General features: G+C 44.2%; 2 protein-coding genes across 2 annotated transcripts; both read right to left on the bottom strand.

Annotated features, from left to right (window-relative positions):
• Window positions 1–351: 351 nt before the first annotated feature.
• On the bottom strand, window positions 352–4,459 carry LOC119216648 (serine protease 53-like). The gene is made up of 10 exons (XM_062560713.1): window positions 4,181–4,459; window positions 3,971–4,115; window positions 3,751–3,892; window positions 3,424–3,672; window positions 3,188–3,338; window positions 2,149–2,265; window positions 1,893–2,046; window positions 1,571–1,706; window positions 1,223–1,477; window positions 352–1,110 (listed from the first exon to the last, which is right to left on the bottom strand). The coding sequence occupies exons 1-10, from the start codon at window positions 4,236–4,238 to the stop codon at window positions 958–960; spliced, it is 1,560 nt and encodes a 519-aa protein (XP_062416697.1). The 5' UTR covers window positions 4,239–4,459; the 3' UTR covers window positions 352–957.
• Window positions 4,460–6,413: 1,954 nt separating this feature from the next.
• LOC119217153 (mast cell protease 1A-like) lies at window positions 6,414–8,254 on the bottom strand. The gene is made up of 5 exons (XM_037470590.2): window positions 8,073–8,254; window positions 7,848–7,989; window positions 7,609–7,750; window positions 6,785–7,045; window positions 6,414–6,686 (listed from the first exon to the last, which is right to left on the bottom strand). Exons 1-5 carry the CDS (start codon window positions 8,170–8,172, stop codon window positions 6,519–6,521), a joined length of 813 nt encoding a protein of 270 aa, XP_037326487.2. The 5' UTR covers window positions 8,173–8,254; the 3' UTR covers window positions 6,414–6,518.
• Between the last annotated feature and the right edge of the window lie 258 nt (window positions 8,255–8,512).

The following is an 8,512-nucleotide window of genomic DNA, read 5'->3' on the forward strand; positions in this document are numbered from 1 at the left end:
GACTTTTTTTCTTTTTTTTTTACGACCGAAGTTACACAGGTGTTGACGGTACTGCATGCCGCGTTCGAGTGTTTTCGGAAAAGGCGCAACTGCGACATCAGTGCGTGTGATTGACAGGAAAACGTGCACGACAGAACCGAGCCAAGTGAGGCCGGGATTTTCTGTGACGCCAGAAATTTCCTGGAATTGGACTTAAAGGGGCAGAGATATTTAAAAAAAAAATAGTTGTTGAGGTATAATTCTCATTAAATGGGAAGTTCTGATAATTGTTATTTTCCAAACACAGTGATTCATTTTGTGTCCTTCCTTTGTATGTTTTCCTCTGCACCACTGAAGTGGAGGAAATTACATTTCTTGAATTAAATTAAACCTGCAAGTGCAGTTTGAAATGAGGGCAGCAGAAGGCAGCACTGGGTGATGATCTTGGAAAATATATCACTGTAAAGGTAATACATTTAGATGGATTTTAGTTTCCTGAAATACGGCCTTCTCTGTATTACTTGAATGCACCGCTATCCCCCAAACCCGCAGCTGGCAGCCAAAGTAGTTTTTTAATTTACTCTACATAGATTAATTCATTTGTTCACGTAACAAAGTGAAAGTTACTTCATTTCTTTGCACACACGCATCAAGCTTTTATTCATTCATCTGCCTCATGGGCTGGACCACACAACAAAGCCGTGACATAAGTAAAGCAAAACTTCAAAATGCAAACATGAACAGAAGTTGGTCCATAAAATACAATTTTCTCCAAAGATGCAGATATACGGTTTCATAGGGGTGTCACTTCATCTCCCATCTTTCCAATTCACCTTGCTTTTTCATTGCCATGTTTGTGTGTTACATTAAAAGAAAAGTAAAGCACAATCCATCACCTTGATTCCTCCACCACAAAACTGCATTTGTTAAACAGACATAAAGCCCCATATTTCCAATCAACCGCTCAATCTAATCTGCTTAGTTATCTCTTAGCACGTCCGCGATCCATTCCCTGAAGGACGATATGCGCGTGTAGACATCGGGGGTCCTGGGGTTTCCGCATTGGCGTCCAGAGAAGGAGACGACGCCCGCTGCTTCTCCTTCACACACCAACGGTCCGCCCGAATCCCCCTTTAAACCGAAAGAAAACCCCAGACAGTTAACACACACTTCATACCCTAAAATAAAGTTGCATCCCTTTTCAGCCGGAGAAAAATGCATCGGCAACTTTTCAGCGTCTTACCGAGCAGAAGCCTTGAATGCCGCCGTCCCCGATGCCACAAACCATCGTCCTGGCGATGGGAACGCCTCTCCATCTCCTCTGGCACCTCCTCTGTGCCAGGATGGTCACGTTGACTTCCTGCAGCCTCGTCGCCAAGGTGCCGTTGTCCGCTATGTCCCCCCAGCCGGCTGTGAGGCACTGGCCCGGTGCCTTCATCCTGCCGCTTTTCAGGCCGATCAGCTGCACCGCTTGGGTCAGGCTGGCCCTGGCGTTGAGCTGTGACGAGCGCAACAATGTCACTGGAAACCCGTCAACCAAGACAAGTCCGATTCGAACGGGGCGTCCGCACTCGACTCAGACCGTCCTCACCTTTAGGAGCATGATGTCGTTCTCGTTCTCGTTGTCGTTGTAGCCGGGATGTGGAAAGGACCTGACTGCACGGAACTCCTGCTTCGTAGCCTCATCGGCGGTCAGGGAATCGCCTCCGAGTACAACGGTGTACTGTCTAGAGATCAGAATTTAAGCACGTCTGGACAACCGTCTCCTTGCAAAGACTTAAAAACGTGAACATTTTTCAAAGAGAGCGAGCATCCCCCGACTGTCTGACAAACTAAAAATGTCCCAACAAGTAGATTTCCGTGTTGTATCCATGTGGAATGAAGAAGAAGAAGAAGAAGAAGAAGAATCTTACCCGCGTATCTGGCAATGTGCTGCAGTGAGCACGAAGTCCTCCCTCACCAGGGCCCCCCCACAGTTGTGCTGCCCTCGGATCTGCAGCGAGGCCATGTAGGGGCGAGACGCCGGGGCGGCATCTCGGCCTCCGACGATGCGCGAGCCGTCAGCCCCTGAGACCCCAAAATCACAAAGCGATTCTTTTGTGCATCCAGGTGGTTGTTTTCTGGTTTGAATACTGATTTGTTGGTCTTTGCCGGCAGTGGACGTCTTACCGTTCAGGACGAGGAGCAGCAGCAGCAGCAGCACGATGGTTGTCATGGTGTCTGGTCGAATCCACACCTTCTGTAATTTTTCAGAGAAGAGAACGTCTTGCGTATCCCGCGGCGTTTATTGCTTCAGTCCGTTTGCCAACATGCCCCTCAAGTCGTTGGAGGGATTACAAAAGATTTTTTTTTTTTTGGATTTTCAAAAACGGTGTTTCTGACGGATAATTGATGCAAGAAACTGGTGGTTTGAAATGTAACCGCTGCACCGAGGCCCCTCGAGGGTTCACACCAACACGCTCCACTGATCAGCTGAAGGGGACACTTTAGCAGACTTGAACATTTTGGGATAAATGGTAATTAAAGTCCACAAAGTATGAAAAAAGAGAGAAGAATAGCACAAAGATTTTCCTATGGTTTATTACTAAACGGTAATTCTTGGATTTCAGTCTTGCAAAAGTTATTTTGCCTTCCTCTTTTCATCACGTTGCAATATGTTGAAGGTTAAAAAAGAGTTCTTAAGAAAGAATGTGGTTTTGCGTAATGGAACACAGTCTACTGCAAACCGCTGCTCTACCAGTGCAATATTACATTAGTGTTGAGCATTTGTTGAATGAAGAACCTTTTTGGCTTTTTTGACTTAAATACAAGTTCACATCCCCCTGATGAAGAACGTTACATAAAGCTAAAAATAATAATAATTAATGATTAAACAATAAAACAATGAAGAAGGAGCTCTGTGGCTCTTTTGTGTATCTGCTTGAGAAACATCTCTTTAAATTTTTTTTTGACTTTCAAGGTATATGCATTCAAAAACATAAGAGCATCATAAGTACAACGATTCATTCACACTCCACTTGATTCGCATGTCCAGAGATACCCTCATTGTTCCCTTCAATACAACTAATGTTTTCATTCTTTTACATTGTTAAAGAAGAAAATCAAACACTGCATTTCAAATTGAACTTTTATTAAGATTTTTCGGTCGCACCGGTTTCCAACAAAGCCTCCAAATTACGGTGAATGACCGCTCTGCGGGACCTTCAGCCATGTTTGATGGTCACTTTGATCCAGGCGAGGTACTTGAACACGTCGGTGTAGACGTTGGGTTGATCCGGGTATTTGCAGATTTTCTCGTGGTTGAAAGACACCAAACCGACGACCTTGCCGCCGCACACCAGGGGGCCACCAGAATCTCCCTGGGAGGAGCAAGAGGGTCTTTTAGCTTTCCGATGCCTGTAGCACTTCTGAACCAGCCGTCCTACTAAGAGAGAGAAAACCCACCTGACAGAATCCTTTGGTGGTTTCATAACCGCCTGCGCAGATGACGTCACTGGGAAGAGGAATCGGCCAAACCCGCCGACAGGCTTCCGGGTCGATGATGGAGATGTTCACCACCCTCAGGTCTTCGCTGGTCATCTTGCTCTCCGTGCGTCCCCACCCGGCCACCCGGCAGCTCTGTCCAACGTTTGCCTCCGCGGTGGCGAGAGGAATCGTTTGCGCCTCGTTGCCCAGGTCCACCTTGGAGGACAGCTGGAGACACACAGCGTTAAAATGAATCCAAGGTCTGCGACAATCACCCGACAAAGTTGCGTGGGAATATATTCTTACCTTGAGCAGCATGATGTCATTTCCCGATTCAACATTTTCATAGGATGGGTGCATGTATTTCTTTTTAATTTGAATTACTTGTCCCTTATTTTCCTTGAGATTGTTGGTGCCAACAACAACCCATTTAAGGGGAAACTGTGGCCTTCAGAGACAACAGAGCTGTTTAGGAATCTTGTTACACTTTTTGGACTCGTAATCACGAGGTTTGAACGTTACTCACTCTTCGCAGTGCGCAGCAGTGAGCACGAAGTCGTCGTGGACCAGGACCCCTCCACAGTTGTGACCTAACCAGGTCTGCACCGACACCATGTACGGCATGGAGTTCTCCGGGGCGATCTCCCCGTCGATGATTTTGCTCCCATCGGCTGCGGAGATATAACGAAAAATGAAAATTCGGTCGAGTTCACCTGAAACGGTTCTGGGGTCTTACCGATGAGTCCGAGAGACGCCAGGAGGTGAAGGAGCAGGAGTTTGTGCAGAGCGAGCATGATGCCAGCGAGACAAGTGACCTCTCCTCCTCCTGGGGGGCCGTCGAGTCGACCCTCTTATACACAGACTCTTCAGGCCGCGTAACCGCACGCTTTGATCAACGTTTGTCTGCACGCCTGCAAAGTTTCCTTTGCATTATCTTGAGGGAAATCTCACGATGCCTCAACAGCATGATTCACTTCATGATTAGCACGCAATGGGGTCAACGCAATGTGTCAACATCCTTCCTGTTTACCCTTTTTTTAATGTCAATCAATATTCACTCTATTATGGACGCTTTTATTCTCCTGATTTTGTTCATTTTTGCTCTGCTGTCTTCATTTGTTCTCACTAACGCTGAGCAACGGGAAGTGAGTTTGTTAGATGAGTGAATAACTGATGCAACACTGACATTATGTGTATGTGGAAGTCATAATATACAGTATATTGTACTGTGGGCACACGGCTCACTGCGAATATACCTTCTTGATTCTCCTCTTTTATTTCGCTCATGATGTGTTTGCCGCGGCCATAACAACCTACAGAAGTGACTGATACTAATGACATATTAGTATTTGCACTACTATCTGCATTTTCACCATTTGGCTGCGGGGGTTTTCTTTGTGTTACAGAGAACTGTGGACCTCTCATGTAACATGTCCATGGTCTGCAGGCACTTATGTTTTAGTTACTGGAACAGTTTGCAGAGCTTGTGGTGCAGCAGAGTGAAGCATGTGCGTTATTAGTGTGTGATTTTCCATAATGGGTGCTATATCTCACAGACTGTGAGCTTTTATTGCGGTAAGCTAATCAGTGCACAGTTTGCAACGAGCGTATTCTTTGGTGTTAAAACACTATCTGCAACACACCACAATAAACACAGTTTCGTGTTCTAGTTCTGTTCTCACGGTTGAGAAACTAATGCCATCCACTATAGAACTGTATTCACCGCCCTTGGACTTTTCTACATTTTGTCGTGGTGTAACCCACAGATTTAAATTTCTTTCATTAGAACGTTATTTAATTGACCAACACGTGGCTTGGATTCTTTCCCTGGAAGGTTTTTTTCACTTGTCTTTGCAGCAACGTGGTTCCTTCCTAATGCGTCCTAATTGGGGCAGATTTCTGTGTGCTTCACAGACTGAGAACCCCCCCCCCAAATTTTTTTTTATATATATATATATATATATTTTTCAAATACAAATACAGTATGTCCCTTGCATTTCCACGTGTTTCTCAAATTGTGACTTTTTTGTCGTGCTTTCCTATATTTTGTTAGTTTGCTTCACTATCCTGATCTTTTCTTTTTTACTATTGCAAACAAAATACTTGCTTCATGTCGTATTGTGCTCTCACCAAGTATCAAGTACAGGACTGTCTCAGAAAATTAGAATATTGTGATAAAGTTCTTTATTTTCTGTAATGCAATTAAAAAAATGTCATGCATTCTGGAAACACCCTTGCAGGTGTTTCGAGTTAATTAGACGATTCAAGTGATTAGTTGAATACCCTACTAGTATACTTTTTCATGATAGTCTAATATTTAGAGATAGGATATTTGAGTTTTCTTAAGCTGTAAGTCATAATCAGCAATATTAAAAGAATAAAAGGCTTGCAATATTTCAGTTGATTTGTAATGAATCCAGAATGCATGACATTTTTGGTTTTTTTTAATTGCATTACAGAAAATAAAGAACTTTATCACAATATTCTAATTTTCTGAGACAGTCCTGTATATATTTTTTTAAAAAGAGAAAAAATTGACTCGCTCCTTGACTATCGTATGTTACATTAACGTCAAACTCGCACCGCAGTGACAGCAGATTGGCTCACAGAGGTTGTGTCAAAATGTGGTTTAGCTGAAAGAGTGAACCCCCCCCCCCCCCCTCCACCACTCCCCCTCCTCCTGTCAGCTGATTGGTTTGGATGCCTTGAGGTTTCGTTACAACCCCTGACCTGATATTTTTTGTGTAACCACGGTGATAATTATGCAGTATTTTTTTTCTATCTCATATACATAGAGCAAACGTGACAATAGAACGTGTATTAAAAAAAGAGGAAATAGCTCCAAAAGATGTAGTTTATTGTGCTCCTCTTAAAGCAAAAGGAATACAGTGACAAGGCTTGCAATATCAAAAAACAACATTTATTGTCCAGCGTATCAGGCAGCTCATGGAGATAAAGAAAGTATGTCATTTGTTTAGAAAGGCCAATCTGTAAAGGAGAGTTTTAACGAGGGGTTTTATGTCAGCTGACCTGATGAGGAAGTGGAAATCTGCACTACAGCAATCAAATTATGCTCAATTTGTACAGTTTTTTTTCTTGAGAATCTTCTTGATCCAGGGAAGGTACTTTGATATGTTTGTATAAACGTTGGGTACATTTGGGTAATCACAGTTGTTCTCCATGTTGTAAGACACGACACCAACCGCCCTCCCATTGCACACCAGAGGGCCACCAGAATCACCCTGTGAGGAGGAGGAGGAAGCGCTTCGGTTTCATTCAATTCCACAAGGCCAGAAACCAGTGACACCACATTTTTGGAACGAATGGACAGAAAACGTACCTGACAGAATCCTTCTTTTGTAGGGTAGCCGCCTGCACAGATGACATTGGCAGGAAGGTTTTGTTGGATTTTAGCCCATCGCTTCCTGCAGTCCTCCCGGTTCACGACGGGCACGTCAACCACGTTCAGCCGATCAACAACTGCACCCCCGGTTTTTGTAAAACCCCATCCGGCTACAGTGCATTTATCTTTTATCTTCATCTCAGCTTTGGGAAGTTGAATCAGGTTGAGTCTTTTATCCAGTCGAGCTTTCCTCGACAGCTGGAGACACACAGAGAGACAAGGTGACATTTCCTAACCAGCAAGGCCCAATTTACTGCACACATCTTGTCCTCCTTCACAATGGAAATGAAAAATAAGAATTAGTGGAAGATGGGCTGCTCTCTTATGGGGCGCCGTTTGTAAAACGTTGCACGTTCTAAAATCCTGTGCAGTTTTGGTACATTTAGCATTATCATAGGAAGAAAAAAAAGCAGGACAATATTCACATGTCACTTTTTCAAACATTTAAAGACAAAATCATGTAAATACATGCAACAACGTTTTGTTGTATAAATATTTCATCTAAAGGTTAAATGTAAATTTTATATATCAATGTTAAATGTAAATGTTATATGTTATATATATATATATAAATGTTGAATGTAAATGTCATATATAAATGTTAAATCTAAATCTAAATGTTGAGTTTAAATGTCAGACATGGGGACTGAACATTACAATATTTACGGTAAACTGGGCAACGTTTTACAAACGGCGCCCCATATGCTCTTAGTACTGACGTCAGTGCTTTTTATTATTGATTCAACTTTACCGTTACTTACTTTGAGGAGCATGATGTCATCCCCTTTTGCAACGTTCTCATAAGATGGATGCCTGCACCTGAGTTTTATGTCGTACCGGTTGACTTTCTTAACCATCTGCTCCTGGAGATTGTGGGTTCCAAGAACGACGCCGGTGGGTTCTCTGTGCAGTGGTGGTGTGACGGAAACACGTTTCGTAGAAAGTTGTAACATCATGTTCTTTGTATTTCTGATTGGTGAAAGAGGAAAGTTGAACTCACCCACAGTGCGCTGCGGTGACCACAAAGCTTTGATCGATGAGGAATCCTCCACATGCGTGACTTCCGTTGACTTGCACTGAGGCCATGTACAGAAATTCCTTTTCCGGAGCCTGTCCCCCGTTTATGATTTCACTCCCGAGTGCTGAAACGACAAGAGGGAACGACAGGACGTGTCAATGCTGAGATTGGTGGTCAGAGACCAACGAGCAGACGGGCCGCTCTTACCCTGAAGTCCGAGGCACGCCAGGAGACAACAAAGCAGGAACCTGCGAGGAGCATGCATGGTGCTGGTGATGCTCTGCATGGTGCTGGTGATGCTCTCCATGGTGCTGGTGATGCTCGACACGGCGCCGCCGAGGTGTCCCCGCTTTTATACCACGGCTGGCCCGGAGAGACTCTCTAACCCACATCCTGTGTGCACCCGTAAAACTGCTACACCTCACACTGAGGTTAGTAAAGAAATGAACTATTGCCGTTCTTACGGTAAATCGACAGCGTGTGGTTGAGCAGCCTGATGGACATTGACACAGGATGCGGTTTGGCGTGGGACCAGTTCAGTTTGATGTCAATTGATGTTCTCTGTAGCCCCCTTTGAACGAGGCCTCCGTGCAAAGCGTCAGGCCGTGAAGCAAACTTTGCACAGTGGAAAAAAAATAAGAGAATTT

Source organism: Pungitius pungitius, unplaced genomic scaffold, assembly GCF_949316345.1.
Source record: "Pungitius pungitius unplaced genomic scaffold, fPunPun2.1 scaffold_86, whole genome shotgun sequence".
NCBI lineage: Eukaryota > Metazoa > Chordata > Actinopteri > Perciformes > Gasterosteidae > Pungitius > Pungitius pungitius.

Bases quoted from the DNA above. Each gene is read 5' to 3' on its own strand.
- LOC119216648 (XM_062560713.1), bottom strand. From the start codon at position 4,238: ATGCTCGCTCTGCACAAACTCCTGCTCCTTCACCTCCTGGCGTCTCTC. The intron at 4,116-4,180 runs GTAAGACCCCAG...ATATCTCCGCAG, and splicing joins GGCGTCTCTCGGACTCATCG to CCGATGGGAGCAAAATCATC. The intron at 1,111-1,222 runs GTAAGACGCTGA...TTCGGTTTAAAG, and splicing joins GCATTCAAGGCTTCTGCTCG to GGGGATTCGGGCGGACCGTT.
- LOC119217153 (XM_037470590.2), bottom strand. From the start codon at position 8,172: ATGGAGAGCATCACCAGCACCATGCAGAGCATCACCAGCACCATGCAT. The intron at 7,751-7,847 runs GTGAGTTCAACT...ACCACTGCACAG, and splicing joins GTCACCGCAGCGCACTGTGG to AGAACCCACCGGCGTCGTTC. The intron at 7,046-7,608 runs GTAAGTAACGGT...GTGTGTCTCCAG, and splicing joins ATGACATCATGCTCCTCAAA to CTGTCGAGGAAAGCTCGACT.